We start from the raw sequence: 18,807 nt of genomic DNA, 5'->3' as shown, positions 1-18,807 counted from the left end.
TTTTGCTGCTGTGGCAAATCGTTCTGGGTGTGTATTGCTGGCTTTTATCTGTGCTAAGGGTGAAAAAAAAACAAACCTAAAAGAGAAATCCCTGACTTGGTCATTGAAAAAGATTTTTAAAATGAAGTGCTGAGCTCCAATTTAACTGTGATATCCAGTAACTCCCATTTAATCCCAGCAAAACACCAAAACAAATTCAGGTTTTTCAGAGTCACATAGGTGTTTATAAAGCACTGTTTGATCCCATTCTTTTCCTTTATAATTTGAATTAAAGTTAGTACTGTGTTTTAAATATTTTTCTCAAATCTTATATTTTTTTGCAGTCAAAAACAAGTTGGGAAGAAGGTCTTAGTTGCCAATGGGTAAAAGTGCTTTTTTCATTAAAAAAAATAAAAACCAAACCAGAACAAACCCCAACAATTTACTGGAGCTGGCAGAAATAGCTGTTACTCTCAGACAGAACTGGCAATTGTTTTCACTGTAATATTGCTTCTGTCCTAATTGTAGCTGCTGCTTTAAAACACAAGGTAACCCAAGAGTCAGAGTTCTCTTCCAGATGCTCACCTGCAGTGAGATGGGTAGAAAAGCTGCTTGCTGCTGCTGAAGTACATGCGTTATCATGATACCAGAGTAATTCATGATGCTTCCCTATAAACTACATGTAATATGTATGGGATCAAAGTGCATTTGGTTGAGTGATCAGCACAATTTTATGCACATACATGATGAGAGTGTCTGGAAGTCGTGGTTCCTGTAAGGAATCAGCAGTGTTGAGGGCTGCATCTGGGAACTTGTTGCCTTGTAGTAAGCCAAATGTTTCCTTGACAGCGATTCAATAGGAGCAAAATCTTGAAAAATTGAAAGATTGAATTTCTTTATAAAGATCCTGGATTAGGAAACAAACATTTGGAACAGACATTGTGAATGAGTGACGGGGAAGGTCTGTGAGGTGGGTAGGGTGGTTTAGTGGCTGTTTGCTGTCGTAGTCAGGCAGTAGTCTGCTGTCCTGCATGGTTTTCTCTTCTTTTACCAGTTCTGGTGGTGCCTAGAAAGACCTTTTGCTGGTCAGACTTATCTTGCTGTGCTGAGAGAAAACTCCCTCTTCTTTCCGCCAGTGTGAGGGCAGTGGGGTTGCTGGGAATGCCTGGGGAAACACGGGGAGAGGAGGAGCACAAAGTCATTCTTCTGGAAGTGGCCAAAGGTTAGATTGGCATAGAAAAGCTCATATTATTTTAGCTTTAGAAAAGGTAACTTAAAGTTCATACCTGGGAGAAAATGGATTCCTAATGAAAGCTTGGGAGAAAATCAAACTGAAGGAAAAATTGAGAGTTCTGCCCTAGCAAAGTCTGGCATGGTCAGGATTTTAAATAAGATGAGGAGTATTGAGGAGGTAGTTACGTGGATAATTTTTCTGGTATTATTCTGTCCTATTTGGCCTCTCATATGGCAACAAATCTCTGCTACAAGGTTTAAACCAATCCTTTATTTGAATATTCTAAACTAAAATATGTCTGATATTCCCTATCTGTCAAATACCTGTATTCTTCCTTGCATTCTGAAAACAAAGGAATGCGGTGGATTGGCTTGGTGGAGAGGAATTAGGTGAAATTGCAGACTCTTTGGGAAGATTGGGATTTTTCTAGAAACATCTGTAAATCTATGTAGAGCTGATTTTCATTGCTGAATTTGCTTACTGGGCTCCCAAGCTTTGCTAAAAGTGGAAGTTGGTGGCTGAGGTAGTGAATTCCGTGACTAGGTAACCCTTATTGAAGTGACAGGAGACTAAATTGAAATCTAAATTTCTAGATTGAAACCTAATGAATCTTAACTTCTCAAAAGAAATGTTAATAAATATTGACTAGTTAATCAAGGATTCATGTTTGTGTGTAATTTAAAATTAGTTTTCAGATTTTGAGATATTTGAGTACACTGATGTAAAAGGAGATGATCTCAAAAAGGAACCCTTGCCATAAAAATGTTACTGAAATAACAGTAAGAACTAATTGTAGCTGGAGAAGTGCTTCCTGGCTTTTGATTCTGGAAAAGGAAAATCTTGCTGCTACAGCTGCCCTGCTGGAAAGTGGAGAGAATGTGATGGAGATGGCTGGCTCCTGTTCTGACAAGTGCATTGAAATGCAAGTGTAGTGTTGAGAGTTTGTAGTGTCAAGTAGGTGCAAATTAGGGGAAGTTTTCTCCAAAGGTGTGTGTATGTTGTAATGGCCTTTCAGGTTTTTTCCAGGCATCCCCTTTCACTTGTGAATATTGCTGATGGATATTGTGGGTGATTTCCTATTATGTTTAAGAGTGTGGATTTGTGAAGAAGTGATATTTTGAGATTAAGACCATGAAATACAGTCCAGCAGAATAAATTTCTGCTTTTGCTTAGCAGATGATCTGAACGTGATTTTTCAGATTGCACTGAAAATGTCATCTTTGAGTGTCAGTTTGCTGTCAGGAATATGATTTGTAGCAGTTGAGAACTCGGCTGCTCTTGAAGTCTATGTGGAGCTGTGATGGTGACACATGAAATATTGTAAAATGCTAATAAATAAAATAAACCCTCAAGCTGTAGCTCTTAATTTCATGCTAAATGAATTTTATTTAGCATGTCCAAATACTAATTGAGAAGAAGAAAAATAAAAATTGCAGCCAGTGAGTTCTGTTTGTGCCATGCACTTGGTGAGACGGGAAAATAGTTTTATAGTGAAAATTTGTATCATGTGTATATAAAAGGATATGTTCTCGTGTGAAGAGCAGATACACCAGGGCTGGTGGAGGTGCACTGAGTTTTCATTGCACTGGAACTGTGCTGAGATCAAACCATAACTGTGATTTTCAGTGGTAGCGATTCCAAAGGCGTGTGCTTGGCTTGGAAAGACTGAAAGCCTCAGTGTAGTTTTTTTAGTGTTTTAGAAAACAAAGCTAAAATAATCCCTACTATATCAAATCTCTACTGTTCCATGTCTGGGAATAGTAGTGTTGAAATGACCCACTGAAAAATGGAGAAGCATTCTGGATAATGCTTTTCTCCAAAATAAAATGCTTACCCAGAAATCCCAAATGGCATTGCTCAGGGTATACTCTCACTTAAAACAGTTATTTTCCTTATACTACAAGTAGACTTTCCCTGTAACTCTGATGTTCTTTATGTGAATTAGGTTTTTTTAACAACACTTCATGTGAAAGTTTTTAAAAGCATATGAATTTTAGAAGATGAGTACACTAGAATGAATTATTAGTATTTTCTAATCTACTCAATATGTGGCTTTTGCCTTGAGGACTTTAGTCTGAGCAATCAGCATACAATAAGCTACATGTTAATATTTAAAATATATTCAAAAAATTGTAAATATATTTATGTCCCTCATTCTGATGCTGCAAATTAGATATCTGAATGCAGTGAAACTTGCAAATGACTGTTCCTTTTCATTTGCTTGGCTTTGGACTGCTCTTTACAAGCAAACGGAGGATGCTATTCTTTGGTTTACTGGCTGTGAAACTGATGTAATATGAAACTTGCGTTTGGGAAAATATTTAGACATCATCAGAGAGGAGCCAAGTGCACACTTTTTGTCAGTTACACGGGCAATTAGCCACCTGAGACCTTACAGAACAGCATGTGTTCAGTTCTGCTTGTTGCCTTCTTGTCTTGTAGTAGCTGTATGATGTGCTGGAGTTAACACTGTTCTGGTGGGGTTGCTGCTTGTTGGCACGAGGCTGTAGCAGTTGCTTTGGACAGAACTTGTCAATTCCTCTGAATGGAGATTCCAGTAAAGAACCTAAAACTAAGTTCCTCCCTGTCCTTCCTTGAACCCTCTTCACCTTGTTTGAGGTGCTACTTGTACACCAGGCTGATTAGAGCAGATTCCTGACATACTGTTAAAAAGATAAGAGGTGCATTTCTGGGCCATGATTCTCATTTTGTGCTTCTTTTGGGCTTTTAAAGCTGTCCACGTTTCTGTCACAACCTTTGGGGTGTGTAAGCCCTGAAGGACCCCCAGCTGATTCTGTATGAACTGAAGTTGAGTTAGACTTTATGATGAATGTGAGGACATAAATTGGACGTGTTACAAGTAAATGTCCTCCAGTGTGTGTTAGAACATGCAGCATGCTGGAACTGACAGGGAAAGCACCCAATCAGCACTGAATCTGCAGGGCTTTGTGAGGATTATTGGACATTAACTCTTGGATATGTTGAACTTTTTGGAGCAGTCTCCTTTGATGTTCAGAGTATATGTTGATACCAGCTGTGTGTCCCATGAGGTGCTTAACTGTGTTTTCCAAAGACACAAACCTGTTGGTGTTTCATTTTTTTTTGAGGTGGTATCTGTATCTCTGACTTGTTAAACTCAGATCACACTGAGAAGTTACCAGATCATTTCAGGTTACCTTAAAACTCTAACCTTGGTAGTTACAAGGTGGAAATACCTTGATGAGTCTGAAAGTCAACAAGGAAATTGGAGTGGCGGTTATAGGAATGTAGGTGTGTATCTGATGAGCAAACTTGTCCCTTGAGAGGTGAGTTCCTTGTTCTAATACACCTCTGTAATCAAAGTCAGGCTAATTTAAATAGTTCAGTAATATGGCATTAAGGTGTGGAACATCTGGCCCCGAGTTCAGCCATCTCCCTCTTCCGTTGTTGGATAGTGCTGCTGGCCTTGTTCCCACCAGGGTTTGTGAACAGCTGGCACGTGGCTCCAGCAGCAGGTGTTCAGATGAAGAACTGCCCACTACAGAAGGTGTGAAAATGTGTCTGGCTCTGTGGGCCCTGCAGTGGCCCTGCTTTTTCCTGCAGAGGGTAAAGCAGGAGCATCACAGTGCAGGTGAAAGTCTCTCCACTCTTTATTCTTCCTGTTTTCTATTGTTCAGGAATATCCTGAAATAGTGACTTTCAGGGCCACTGTTCCTATGCTGATAGAAGGCACAGGCTTTACAGTAATTCTATCCAAGCTATTTTTGGTTTCACCTTTTTGGTCTTTGCATGGCAGCTCATGTTGGATGAAGGCATTTCCTTTTGGCTCGCTTAAAAGCATACTCTTCATAATTTTAGTGGTAAGCTGTAACTTTGCATTAGAAACATCACCCTCTCCATACAATTAATGGCTGTGAACTGTTCTCAATAAAAAGCAGTGGATCCCATATTCTGATCACTCCATGAAAAGATGGAAAGGATGGCCTCTGTAGAGGCTTGTGTAATATTCCAGGAAGTACAGAATGTCAGACCCTGGGTTCAATTCACGTAGTATCAGATCAGTAACATATTAGAAAGACTGTAATAATGTGAGAAATTCTGATCACTTTTGTGCAAGGGTGCATAGAATGGTCCTGAGGATGCTTTCTGTATTTGTTGGATGGAAGGAGGCAAGAAGAATTTTGTCTCAGATCTTGCACATAAATAAGACTGCTGCGATCCCTGTGTGTGTGAGAGTGACACAAGAACAAGTGGTTTGGGCACAAAATTAAGTAAATTAGAGATTAAAAGACATATGAGCATTACAGCATAATCATCCTTAATCATAGCAAAATAAAAACTTCAAATTGTTATTATATAGTAAATTATTGAGTATGATGTGCAAAAGGGGAGTGAATGAATGGGTGTCTGCAGTGGTAATTCTTGTAGTCTGTCTCCCTTTGATCCAGCCAGCCAAACAAATGTCAGCTCTGATGTCTTCTGTGGCTGTTGATTAGTTTTGGCATGTGCAACATAAAAGTATGAAATTAAGAGCTGGGGATGGCACCTGGATTGAGCGCCAGCTGATGAGGTAAATAAAAGGCACCTTCCACTTCCCCTCTCAAAGGCCTTGGTGTGGTTATAGCTTGGTGTTTGGAACAAAGTTGGAAACTGGAGTGAGCTGTAAGTGTGCTTTGACTGTCCAGAAGGAAGAGCCAGTGACCTGTGGTTGGTGAGTCCTCCAGAGACCACCATTAATGGCTGTAATCCATGAAAACAGATACTTAGGAATGGGAGAGCTGTAGTGTCAGTGTAGCGAGTTCATTTGTCTTTACCAGGCACTGGAGATCTGTGGTGTGACTTCTGCCTTCAGAAATCCCAGGTATGAATGCCACAACAAACTGTTAAAACAGAGAGGGTATCAAGTGTAGGTGCTGCTTGTCCAGGCAACCTGTCAGTTCTTGGTGGGCTGAAATGATGGAGATATCCACTGTAGTTGCAGACTGCCAGGTCACTTTGGCTTTTGGGTTGTGTGGGGTTTTGGTGGTGGTGTTTTGGTAGTTTTTTGGGTTGGTTTCTTTTGGCTGGACTTCATGTTTTCCACTTCTCTTGTCAACAGTAGAGCTGTTAACAGCTCCTTCAACTGGACCCTTTTAAAGTGGACGGAAACTGCAGTTGTGATGCTCCTTGTAAGCTAAATCTGTGCATTTTTAGCCTTAGCTCAGGGGTCCTGTGGATTTCTCTCAAGTACTTTTCCATGTTGTTTACCCTGGTGTTCAGCTTTGGTTGCAGCAGTCCCAGATAAGGCCTCAGTGCTGAGTTGTGAAGACTTAATTCTTTGTCTTTCCTTCAGCAGTGCTTTATGTACACTACAAGGCAGCGTAAGCCAGCTCTGCCACCAGAAATAGGTAGTGTAAACATCTCAGCAGTTACTCTGTGAGCCATCCTGGGGAAGCAGAGCTGTATAAAAACTGTCACTTTTTTGGTGTGTTTGGTACTGAATTGATGTCTTGACCCAGCTTTGCAGTGACTGTCCCCCACTGTCCCACCTGCTCCAGCTGCAGTGATGTCAGGACTTCCAACCCTTATACACCACCAGGAAATTCAATTTACACGAGTACCTGAGGCGTGAGCTGTGGCACTTGAGGCTTGTTTATAACCTCGCTGTATTGAACAGCAATGGCCACAAGGGTGATGGCCTTGACAGTTTGGAGGTGGAAGGGGGCATGTGGCCAGTGGCCTCAAAGAGTCCATGGCCCCTCATTTTTGTGCTCAGATTGCTTTGGGCTAGCCAGCCTTCCAACCCAGACAGATGGAGCTGTGATTTCTGATTTCATTGTGGAGTGGGTAATTAGTTATAAATTGGTTTTCATAGCCCCTTGACAATACTGAAGGGATCCAGATGTAGAGTGTTGGAGCCGGGGAGGAGGTGTGCAAGTCTCTTAAGCAGCTCATTGAACCTCCACTGCTCATTTCCATGGGCCAAGCAAACTGCTGCACCCCAGGGAAGGTGTCTCAATGGCAGGAGAGAGGCTCTCCATCATTTCCAGTAACACCAAGTTCCAGTGCTGCCAGCTGCCGCTTGGAGCACTGTACCACCAGCCATGCAGGGTCATGTCACACAGTGTGCTTGGTGTGTGCTGGCACAAAGAGGTTTAGGGTGGAGAAATTTGGTAAGTATTGATTCTTACATTATCGAGAAGCAAATTGGATGCTCTCAAACTGGGGAAATATGTTGTCTGAAGACAACATTCAAACTTAAAATACTATTTGGGTATTTATTCTGTAATAATTACAAGCTGGGTTGTGGGAAATGTGGTGTAAATCAAACCTGCAGAGATATGCACATACCAAATAGCAAATCTTCTGAGGGATAAGGTGCCTTATTTCCAGACGTTAGTATCTAATTTGACCCTTTTTAACAGTTAAGGAATTGAAAAGTCACTGATTCATGACTGGTGAAGGTGACTGATCTATAAACCAGTAACCATTTGCTTTTTGTAGCACACAAAATCAATTAATTTATGTTTGGGTTTTTTTGGGAGTGGCTGGGAGGTGCCATTTGTACATTTGTACATGAAGATACAAGCCGTGCCCACACTGCAGTGATTGCATGTATTAAATAGGCTGTGCTGAACTATGAGAAGTAAAGCCTGTGTGAAGTAAAACTTGAGCAAAGGAACTGTTATAAAAAAAGAAACTGTTAAGAAAGTTCCTTGAATCTAAGCACATCTACTATGTTACGTCTGCGAAGGAGAGGCATTGATTTCAAGTATACTTAAAATATTTGAAATTTCATTTTGTAACTTCTGTGGCTGTAGCTAGAACTGGGCGGTTTAAACCAATAAACTTTAAAGTTTTTTCCTACTCTTAAAAAAAAAAGGATGTATTAGACCTCAGTGTGCTTTGTTTTGGGTGGGAAAGGGGTAATAAGTGTTTTAAGTTGAAAAATTCTTCACATTCAGAAAATATTAAATCAAGCCTGTTTCCCAAACTTCTGTTTTTGGGCTTGTTTTGGGGTTTATACTTATTTCCCCAATATGATGGTGTTGGTTTTTTTTTTAAGTTCTTCAAAGGTATGAGTTGAGACTTTGGGACAAGTAACAAAGCTGCCAGTTGAAAGTTGAAAGGGTTTTTACTGCTTTATTATAGTTAATTAACTATTCAGGTCTCGGGCAAATGTTAGCAGATAGTTTAGTTTTAAGTAGCTAATTACCTGGCATGTTTGCAAATGATCTTTAACTAATAGTGCATGTGGCCGAACTCTAAAACAGTGTCTTTGCATTTCTTTTGTGTGACTTTCATACTAACCTGACTGATGAACGAACGTGCACTGAAGGAATTGGTAAATTGTCCACTGCCGATGGCAAAGCCTTCGCAGATCCCGAGGTTCTCCGGAGACTGACGTCGTCCGTCAGCTGCGCGCTGGATGAGGCGGCCGCCGCGCTGACGCGGATGAGAGCCGAGAACAATCACAACAACGGACAGGTGGACAAGTACGTACTGACCACCCCCAGTTCCCCAGCTATGGAATGTAATTTTATTTCAAATCCAGTTCATTTTATTGGTAGTGCTTAGTGATAGAGCTGCTGTACCTCGCAGAAGCAAAGGTGTTGCATCTGTAGGTGTAGCTACTGTCCCATCAGGTTATTGGCTTCACAGGGTGAGGGAAAAGTACAAAAAAAGTTACTTTCTAACCTGCTGTTCTTTCTGTGTACCAGACAGTTGAGTTCTTATTCAAGAAAGGTTAAGTTCTTAGCTGTAGAAGAGTGGGTGATTGTTCTCTTAATTACAGAAGTTTGTCTGGTTGCAGCATTCGTATTAGTGGTCTCTGTGATACTTGGCTGCTGACTTTTTGGTTTTGTCTGTACTAGGAATTTGCCTTGGCACCTGCAGTCAGCAGTTTGTCATGGTCACAGCCTCTGTGTGTCTGGCATTCCCTGAAGTGGGAATAGCATCAGGGAGCTTTGCTCCTGTCTTGCAAACACCACAAAAACCAGCGTTGAGCACTCCTCTCTGCATCTGGTCTGTATTGAGAGCATATTATGAGTTAGCAACCGATGAGAACAAGCTAATTAAAACAATAAGGAAGGTGTCTATCTCCATTTCATCTGTGGAAATAATGTGTCTGTATATATATATATATATACTTTTAAAAAAAATCTATAAGGTGTATTTTCAAGTAAAGCTTAGCACTGAAGTCAAGAGCCTTTCCTTAAAGGCTTCCTCCATGCCTAGGAAAGCTGCCCACCTATTGCAGGTGTATTTTGAGCTCACTGTATGGTAACTGATTTTGCAGTCGCAGTTTGGCAGAAGCATGCTCTGATGGGGATGTAAATGCTGTCCGGAAGCTGCTGGATGAAGGACGGAGCGTAAATGAACATACTGAAGAAGGGGAGAGTCTGCTTTGCTTGGCCTGCTCAGCAGGATATTATGAATTGGCACAAGTAAGTAACAAATATGGTTAGAACTAAACATTTGTGAAGCATTGTCTGAGGGGCTTCTTTAATAGGTAAACGTTTTAGCTATTATGGTTATTATAATTTTATTATTTCAACAGAATATCAGTGAATACAACTTATTGTGGGTTTCCAGTTATTGCTTGGGTTTCTTTAATGGAGAATGCAGTCATATATGCCTTTAGATTGAAGGGACTTGTCTGAGGAATGAATCCTATGTTTTGTGATGTATCTGCTTTTCTGGCATTGTTCTAGATGCAGTCCAGCTGCTCTGCCACGCAAGAGGATCTAACAGAGCAGCAAACCCAAATTCTGCAATTGCTTACGTTCTAAAAACTCATGTCTCAGTTGCACAGTCCTTTTGTTAAATCACATTTGTATCAACAGTGCATTAATTTCTGTTAATTTTGAGCTATATTGCTTCTGTATCTAAGAGCAGCTGCTTTGAAATGTTTAGGTGATAGTTCTCAGAAATGCCCAACTTCATGTTTTAGTGCCCAGACAGAGGACAGGGAGAGAACTTCTCACGAGCTTGACCTGTGGTTGCCCTGGTCATTATTGCAGGTGACAGTTTGTGTGCTGTCATTCTTGTCAGTGCGTTGCCCTGTGACTTTTGAAAATGTCAGTATTTCACTGGAACTTGCAGATATGAGCAAAAGCAGGAACCCAGGACTTGCCACAGCAGAGCCCAGTGCAGGCAGTAACTGTAAATGATCCTGGGGTTAGCACCGGGCTTCACAGTGGGGCTGGGCTGCGAGGGGCTGTCGCAGCTGGCTGGGGAACCAGTCTCACAAACCCCGCTGAACTAAAACCAAATGGTTTGTGTTACAATTTACTCACTGTAGTGAACGTTCCCCTAGGTGCTACTAGCCATGCACGCCAACGTTGAAGATCGAGGGAATAAAGGCGACATCACTCCCTTGATGGCAGCTGCCAGTGGAGGCTACGTGGATATCGTTAAACTCCTCCTTGTCCATTGTGCAGATGTCAATGCACAGTCCTCCACAGGTAACTGGGGAGCAAGAGCACAGTTAGTAAGGCTGGCACATACGGCACACAGCTCTTCTGAACATCTGTGTTTTTGTCTAACACTTTCATTCACAAGAAAACGTGACAGGAACTGTTAGGAATAGACCAGATCCACAGCGAATGTGTTTGGAGTCTTAACTGGCCATTATTAAAGATGGGGTTTAATATAAATTCTGATAGAAAGCACTGTTCCTGTGAAAACCACTCTGGTGTTAGAGGGCAAGAAAAATACATGAAGCTTATCTTTTCTCATTGGTATAATCCAAAATTACCCAGTAAGATGACCATGGGATGCATCCCATCAAGACCAGTTATTTCTGTTTCTTTTTACCAAAGAGGAGTTAAAATTCTTTGAGTGCATTGAATGTTCTCTATGTTGCTGGTTCTTGAACACAGCTTAACTAACCTCACTGAGAGCATTTACCTGCAGTTGGATTCTGTTTATTAAGATAGAATTTAAACTTTGTTCAAATTTTCAAACAAGCTGTGTGTCCGAACTATGAGATATTCTTTCATCTTGCTGTTTAGCCATGTTAAGCAAACTTACCTTAAAATTGACTGTAGCATTTAAAACATGAGCCATATGTGAGTGTCTGTCACTTACAGTACCAGAGTTTTAAATTATAAATTTGTTCTCAGCCAGCCAGTAGAAGTTTTTCAGGAAATTACAGGATACAGTCTTAGGCAAAAAAAAGAAAGACAAAACAAAGAAACCAACCCCCCCAACTCTACTGTAAAAATTACTCATTGATCTCTTTGTGTGTCTTTATTTGATCTATTTTTGTGTGCTAAAGTAGGAAACGTAATATTCAAACTAAAAAAAATCCTGATTTTTAATACTGGCTTAGCATTAAAACTTACATGTTACAGTTATGTTGGGATTTTATACCCAGCCTGGAATGATGGGCTGGAGTGACGTTGCTGTGAGGTGAAAGGCTGCTGCTGGTGATGTACCTGGTTTTGTTCTGAGCTGTTAACACTGATCTCCTTCCCCAAATTAGGAGAGGGTGATGGGAGGGGCTCTCATGCAAACTCTCCTCTGCAGGGAACACTGCTCTCACGTATGCCTGTGCCGGGGGCTTCGTGGACGTTGTGAAGGTGCTACTGAAAGCTGGTGCTAACATAGAAGACCACAATGAGAACGGACATACCCCCCTGATGGAAGCAGCCAGTGCAGGGCATGTCGAGGTTGCAAGAGTATTGCTGGAATATGGTGCAGGAATCAACACTCACTCCAACGAGTTCAAAGAAAGTGCACTTACACTCGCATGCTATAAAGGTATTGTCTCTTGCCTTGGTTTGTATTTTTGTTTAAATTTATTTGCTAGGATTTATCTGACTAAAACTTTCACCAATACTTTGAATATCTTCCTAAGAGTTTTGTAGTACTGGGTTTTGGTTTTAAACTCAATGTCAGGAAGTGCTCCTCTGTGGTATAGTGGTTTTAAGTCTGTGTTTGTGTCCAGATGTGGTGGATGTGTTTGACATGTTGCAGATGAAAACTTGTAACTGGCTATGTCCACACTTATGCTTTGACACACCACCGTTCTCTCCTTCCCACACTACCACATTCCCTATTTCATTCCCGGTTCCCTCACCAGCTGTCTGTGAATTCTGGACACATCTCTGTTGGTTCTTCAAAAAATGCAGATTTGGAATGTGTGTTTCTGTAATACCTGATGGGGTGACAATGCCTCCATTATTACTGGATTCTTTTCCTTCAGTGTAATTCGAGAGAATGTCTATGAATTCTTAAGTATTATGAACTTTTAGGGACTTCTGACTTAATTTTTTTTGCTATTTAAACTTCTGTGTAAAGTAGCAGTGTAATGGTAGTCCACTGTGCTTCTGTAGCTGGTTTTCCAACCATTGTTTTTCTACAAATAGAAACAAAGGATGTGGATTATTGTCATAGTAGCTTTAGACGTTGCCTCTATGGTTAGGATTGGAGGATACACGTTATGTATAACCTATCTGAGGACTTGCATCTGGATTTGTCATGGGTTTCCTGCAGCATATGGTAGTTCCTTACAGGGAAATTCCAGTAATAGTATCCCTGAATATGCTGAAGGGTCGTTCTTGTTTCTTGTGACCTAAAACTGAATTGAGTCATGTGCCTTGATTGACTAGAGATGTCCTGTATTATCTTTGACAACATGGTTGATTGTTTTCTTGTCAGTTTATGTAGGACTAAGTCTTGCCTTGGAGGAGAATGCTCATTAGGAGGCTAAAAGCTTAGAAGGGGCAAATTCTAAAATGACAGACTGTAATAGAGTTGAAATCAAGTTTAGGTAAAGCTCAGTAGAAGCTTTAAAAATAGTGTCAGATAATATGATATAATGCATGTATCAGAATTATGTCTGTGGGTGTTATCAAATAGCTTAAAGTTGAGTTCAGATCTACATGGACCCATCCCTAAAAGATAATTCCCCCAGCTGTATGCTGCCTTGGAACTCTTAAATGATCTGTCACTATACAGTTCAGTAGGAATAAGCAGAGTTTTGTAGCTTGAAGTCACAAGGAAAGGTTCTTGTGTAAACTTGAATTAGACAGGTGTGTCTTCATCTCACAGCTGAGCAGAATCTTTGGGAAAGGCTGTCTGAAGGCTGCTGACTTGTTCACACTGGTATTTTTCTAAAGAGTACTTTAAAAGCCAAGGTTTGCCAATTATAACTTGTGAAGATTGTCATAGCAAACTGTGAAAATCTGAATGATTTCATTAAGTGTATTGTCTGTACTACTACAAGTTGATGTTGTGAAATGCTTATTTATTTTGATCTGTTTCATTTGAAGGCCATTTAGATATGGTTCGTTTTTTGCTTGAAGCTGGAGCTGATCAAGAACACAAAACAGATGAGATGCACACGGCGCTGATGGAGGCCTGCATGGTAAATACCTTTGTTTGTACTGCTCCCTCTTCAGGGAGAGAGGAATGCAGGAGGTGATAAAATAGAGTGAGCCTTGGGTAACAAGCTGTTTGGGGGCTGCAAGAGAATGTGTGTGTTGTTATTGTAAGAAAGTGCTTGCTGTAGCTCCCACCAGCTTCTCACTCTGACTGCTCAAAAGGAAAAAAATACTCTAATTTTTGGGGACTGATGTGTTGTTTTAAATGCTCCCTGTGTGAAGTGTAGGGGTGACTAATCTGCAGCGCAGGACACTGGTTTGGGGGTTTGTTTTGGGTTTTTTTTATAGTGTGTTTTCCACCTTTGTTTTTATAAATAAAGTCTCTCCGAATATTGTGGAATGAGCCTTCCAGAAGTGCACTGAGCTGGAAGTTACCCAAGACATTGATTCATGCCTTACAATTGTCTGTTCATCACTGCAGGAAGTGTTTTACATGGAGAGATGACTCGCTCTCTTCTAGGTTTCTGTAAATGAGGTTGTGAGGTTTTTCTTTCGACCTACCATTTTATTTTGAAAAATAATGTAGTCCTTAGTTCTCTAGCAACTGTCCACATAATTTCAAAGCAGCCATTGAGGAAAAACTTCCCTATCCAAGAGCATCATCTTAGTAAAGAGTGTGCTGTTGTGTGAAAGCATATCTGCAACCATTTCTGTTGTTGGGTGACCTTTTCTCTCTTCTTCAAGCTGGGGAACTTCTTTGAGGAAAGAACAGGGACCTTGTTTCCATAGGAAGCACAGCAAAAAGAGAGAAAATGAATTTTCTCCCAGTAGCCTGTAATCCTTAGAAGATAGGCTGCAGTGTTCCTCCAGTCTGCTGGGAGCTGGAGGATCAAGTGTTCTTCCAGTGCAGTTGTGAGGTGATGATGCAAGCGACCAAGGTCAGGTTGTAACGTGGGGAGCTGTGTCCAAGTCTTCTGATAGTGAGCTGGTAATAGTATCCTTGAATAGACTTCCTTGTAGGAGAGCCTGGTGCCAGTAAGGAATTCAGAAGGACAGTGGGTGTATGCTGTCACCTAAAGGAAATTGCAGCATGACTGCACACTAAAGGTTAATCAGTCCACTGTTCTGTTTAGGTTGGGTTTTTTGTTTACTTTTTCTTAGTTTCTTGGTGAAACAATCCGAGGGCTGGCTTGACTTGGGGGCTGTGAAGCACCTCACTTGGAGGATAGAGTTGTGATGTTTGCCTGCGTGTTTTCAGCTCTTAGGTGTTTCAGACTAGGTGTTCTGACATAAGAGTGTATTGACATTTGAAAGCAAAAGGAAGGAAGATGAGCCTTTGAAGTCCCAACTCCATAACAAGGAATTTGTTTCTTGTTATCATTTGGCTGCACCCTTGCACAAGGGAGCTGTTCCACCAAATTGTTGTGACTGTTCCCAGTCTTCATCTCTTTCCATCTAAGGAATGCAGCAGGTACAGGTTGCTGAGATGTTTGGTCTCTGATCACCAATTCTGTTGTAAGTGCCTCGGAGTTTGTTTTGGTCGGGACAGTGCCACACTTAGGGTAATGCCTCTAATGAGGTGGCTGTTGCCTTTTAGCCAACCTCTCTGAGAACAACAGCCTGTTTAATGTGCACCCCTGATTGCTGTCCATCTCAGGTTACATACAACCTGCTTCATGGTCACCTTAAGCTTTCCCGTTTTGCCAATGTTGTGACTCTACCAACTACAGCCTAGGTGAAATGTGGATTTTAGGTACTTGGTCTATTTCAAGTAACTGAGAAGTTTAACAATACTTTCTTCAGAAGCTGACAGATGCATCTATGTGCTTTGATTGGTAAGGACTCAGACTGCTCTGGCAATCCTAATTCTCTTATTCTATGGCTTCACCCCATTTTCATGTCACCTTGAAGAGTTTTTCCAAGTCCTCTCTTCCTGTTACCTGCCTAATTGTTACCCACTTCAGTTTCTCTGCAGGTGTCTTTCCCAGGGTCTAGAAGTTGTCAACTGGGGCTTTTTGGTTTTTTGTGTGTAGAAGTCATGAATCAACTACTACTACAAAGAATAAGAAAATCTTTTTTTCTGATGCTTGTTTTGAGGTCTAGTCATGGAGTGGGTTTATTACTTATGACACTTGTTGGCTATCTCTAGTACTGTTGTATCCCAAAGACTGTGCTGGGTATTTTAAGTCTTATGCCATAATTCTTTTTCCCTCAAGAAATAGAAACACCAACATAAATCTAGCTCTTTTTTCCTCATGCATTTAAAGCTCACTTAGAAGTAGGTGGAAACCTAAATGTTGGTTAGGTCCAAGTATTACCACAACTGTCATAATTAAACCATCATAAGTAAAAAGGCCCTGTCTTTGTAGGATCATTTTCAGACCTAGTATGATAGTGGTCGCAGCTACAGCATCAAGTGACTTCAATTCTGTCTGACTCCTGGGTTGCCCTTTGCTTGCAGGATGGCCACGTGGAGGTGGCACGCTTGCTGTTGGACAGCGGTGCCCAGGTGAACATGCCCGCGGATTCCTTCGAATCCCCACTCACTCTGGCTGCTTGCGGCGGGCACGTGGAGTTGGCAGCGCTGCTGATCGAACGGGGAGCCAACCTGGAGGAGGTTAATGATGAAGGTTACACACCTCTGATGGAAGCTGCCCGGGAAGGCCATGAAGAGATGGTGGCCTTGCTGCTGGCACAAGGTGAGATCCCGTGGTGATGGAGGGACACAGTGTGATCCATGACCAGGTGTCCTGTGCAGATTGCTCTGGTGGAGCGTGGGGCTGGCACTGCTCAGTACCCACCAAGCAGAGCTCAAACACCCAAACTGTGTGAGGGTGATGAGCATTCACCTTCCCAGCCGGTGTGTGGCCAGGTCAGTAATGGCTGTTTTGTTTCCCAGGGGCAAATATAAATGCACAGACAGAAGAAACGCAGGAAACAGCCCTTACCCTGGCATGCTGTGGAGGCTTTTCTGAAGTCGCTGACTTCCTTATTAAGGCAGGAGCTGATATAGAGCTTGGTTGCTCAACACCTTTGATGGAAGCTGCTCAAGAGGGTCATCTTGAACTGGTGAAATACTTGCTGGCAGCAGGTATGTGTTCAGAGCAAGTGATTAAGCCCACAGATACCACAGACTTGATGTGTTCTGTATGATTTGGAAGATACCTGGGCTTTTGGCAGTGGCAGTGGTGTAACAAGAAACAATATTCTCAGATAACTTAGCAAGAAGGAAAAAGCATATGTTGCACCTCAGTATTGTTTGATACTGTTAACAGAGGAAAGTGCCTCCTGGAGCACTGGATCCTGTTCCATATCTAGAAAGCATCCACATTCATTAGAAACATTGTTTCCAGCTATCTGCATCTAGGACAAAATTTTCATACAGATAATGCTTGGTTTTGCTTGCTACTGCAGCTTTGACTAAGCCTGGTTATCTGCATTCAGTCTCCCTGAATAACCAGTTCTTTAGGAATGGTGTGCTGGAAGTGGTGTGCAAGACAGATTCTGGAATGTGCTGAACTTCTGTGATGAATGAGCTTTACTACTACATTATACAGTAGTAAAAATTAAATCTTGCTGGAGTTTGGGATGAAATGATGCTTCAATGTTCATCTTTCAGTTTATAAAGTTGGTAGAATCTAAAGTGTTCTGCTTAAAATAATAAAGAAAAAGAAGCTTTTGGGATATCTTCCTTGTTGTGGAAGATGATTTATTTGTATGCTCTTTTCTAAGAATAAGCATAAAATTGGGTGGATTTGTAATTTTAGAAAGTAAAGCTCCGTGCTCATCGAGGGACAGTAACAACTGTGCCACTTGGTGCATGTGACACCTGTCACCAGCTCCCTTGGAACATTCACTGCTTGCACTTCACTGCTGATAGTGTAGAAAGTTGATTAAGGAGCCTTGTTTTGGCATCAGGGAGTCTCTAATTATACCTCACACCTTAAAAATAAGAAAATGGCGAATCACATTGGCATTTCTCTTTTTAAGAATTGTGTGTTACGTATCAAGAGTCATGGGTAGTTTTCACAGAGCTGGTGTATATGAAGCTTTATATAAAAATTATTTCAACAAAATGGTTTTAAAGCAAAGGATTTTAAAGAGCAGGAAAGAAGGGAAGTTTGTAGAAGTGCATGGGTTTGTTGTATTAATACTAATTCAGTAATGTGCATTTTGTCTGGCTTCCCTTGGCATACAGCTCCAGGTCAAATGGACAGTCTGCACAACTGTCTGGATTCCCTTTTACTTGCTGTAACAACTGAAATCTTTCTTGCTGTAGAGGGACTGTAGGAATAAGTGAGCGTGTAGGTTTAACTGCTTAGATTGTCAGTCATGCTTTTTCCAAGCCTTGGCTTACCCCCTCTCCTTCGAGTATTTTCACTATGAGAGCAATGCCCTTGGACTGTGGAGGCTGTTGGTCAGTAGGATATAGCTGTTGTCAGATTCTTAAGTTTATCTGATGTGAAATACTTTGTAAGGACATGTGCAATAAGAAAAAAATGTATTTTTTGTAGGAGCTAATGTTCATGCCACTACAGCAACGGGAGATACAGCTTTGACCTACGCCTGTGAAAATGGACACACAGATGTGGCAGATGTGTTGCTTCAGGCTGGTGCTGATCTGGTAAGGCTTCTGCTGCATCTTGTGGGCAAAGTGCTTTGGTTTCAAACTGTAAGGCAAAGCCTGTGTGCTTAGAGAACAGAGTGATGAGCTTAGGAATAGGCATTTATGTATGGCTCTGAAAAGAGGCATGAAAGAAGCTTTAATAAAAAGCCTGCATATTCTCTTTGGTCTACCAAATGAAAGTCCTTATGGGTAATCTGCTCTGAATTTAAAATGTTTTGGTATTAGGAACTACTGCTTCTCTGTGTCAGTGTTGGTCTGTGAACACTGTTAGTCTGTTAACTTTTGCAAACTACTACACAAAAACCCCAAACAAAGCAATGTCTTTTAAATGATCAACATAATCTGATCTTTCTAACTCTTGGGTTTAGCACATTGCTTTCCCCATGTTTGTCTTCTGTAATGTAAACTAAGTTGTTTACATAATTGTCTTTTTTCATTATTATGTATCAGGAAACCCAGAACTGCCTTTTCACCAGCTACAGGGATGTAACATTTGACTTCTAATTACTAAAAGCAATTGATACTTTAGTCTTCCAAAGGTGTTTAGGAGCCTTATGTCAAACAAGGCTCAAGCAGGAAAGATTGTTATTTTGGTTGCCTAGGAGGAGTATTCTCCTTTTTTCCCCCCCATATGTACTCACTGCTTCTGTGTTCTATTTTGCTTTGCATGTGGGTTG

At 41.2% G+C, this 18,807-nt stretch overlaps 1 protein-coding gene across 12 annotated transcripts in view; it reads left to right on the top strand.

Annotated features, from left to right (window-relative positions):
• Positions 1-18,807, top strand: part of LOC104693513 (ankyrin repeat and KH domain-containing protein 1) — a 101,158-nt gene that overhangs the window by 26,156 nt on the left and 56,195 nt on the right. For all 12 annotated transcript variants that reach the window (XM_039559345.1, XM_039559344.1, XM_039559338.1 and 9 more), the window contains exons 3-10: positions 8,511-8,667; positions 9,471-9,618; positions 10,491-10,638; positions 11,705-11,938; positions 13,453-13,547; positions 15,965-16,202; positions 16,403-16,594; positions 18,018-18,127. In XM_039559345.1, coding sequence (XP_039415279.1) covers positions 8,511-8,667; positions 9,471-9,618; positions 10,491-10,638; positions 11,705-11,938; positions 13,453-13,547; positions 15,965-16,202; positions 16,403-16,594; positions 18,018-18,127 — 1,322 coding nt within the window. The remainder of the gene's footprint in view (positions 1-8,510; positions 8,668-9,470; positions 9,619-10,490; positions 10,639-11,704; positions 11,939-13,452; positions 13,548-15,964; positions 16,203-16,402; positions 16,595-18,017; positions 18,128-18,807) is intronic.

This window comes from Corvus cornix, chromosome 13 (genome assembly GCF_000738735.6).
Source record: "Corvus cornix cornix isolate S_Up_H32 chromosome 13, ASM73873v5, whole genome shotgun sequence".
Taxonomy (NCBI): Eukaryota; Metazoa; Chordata; class Aves; order Passeriformes; family Corvidae; genus Corvus; species Corvus cornix.
Note: the sequence above shows the minus strand (reverse complement) of the source record. Positions and strands in the feature narration are given on the sequence as shown.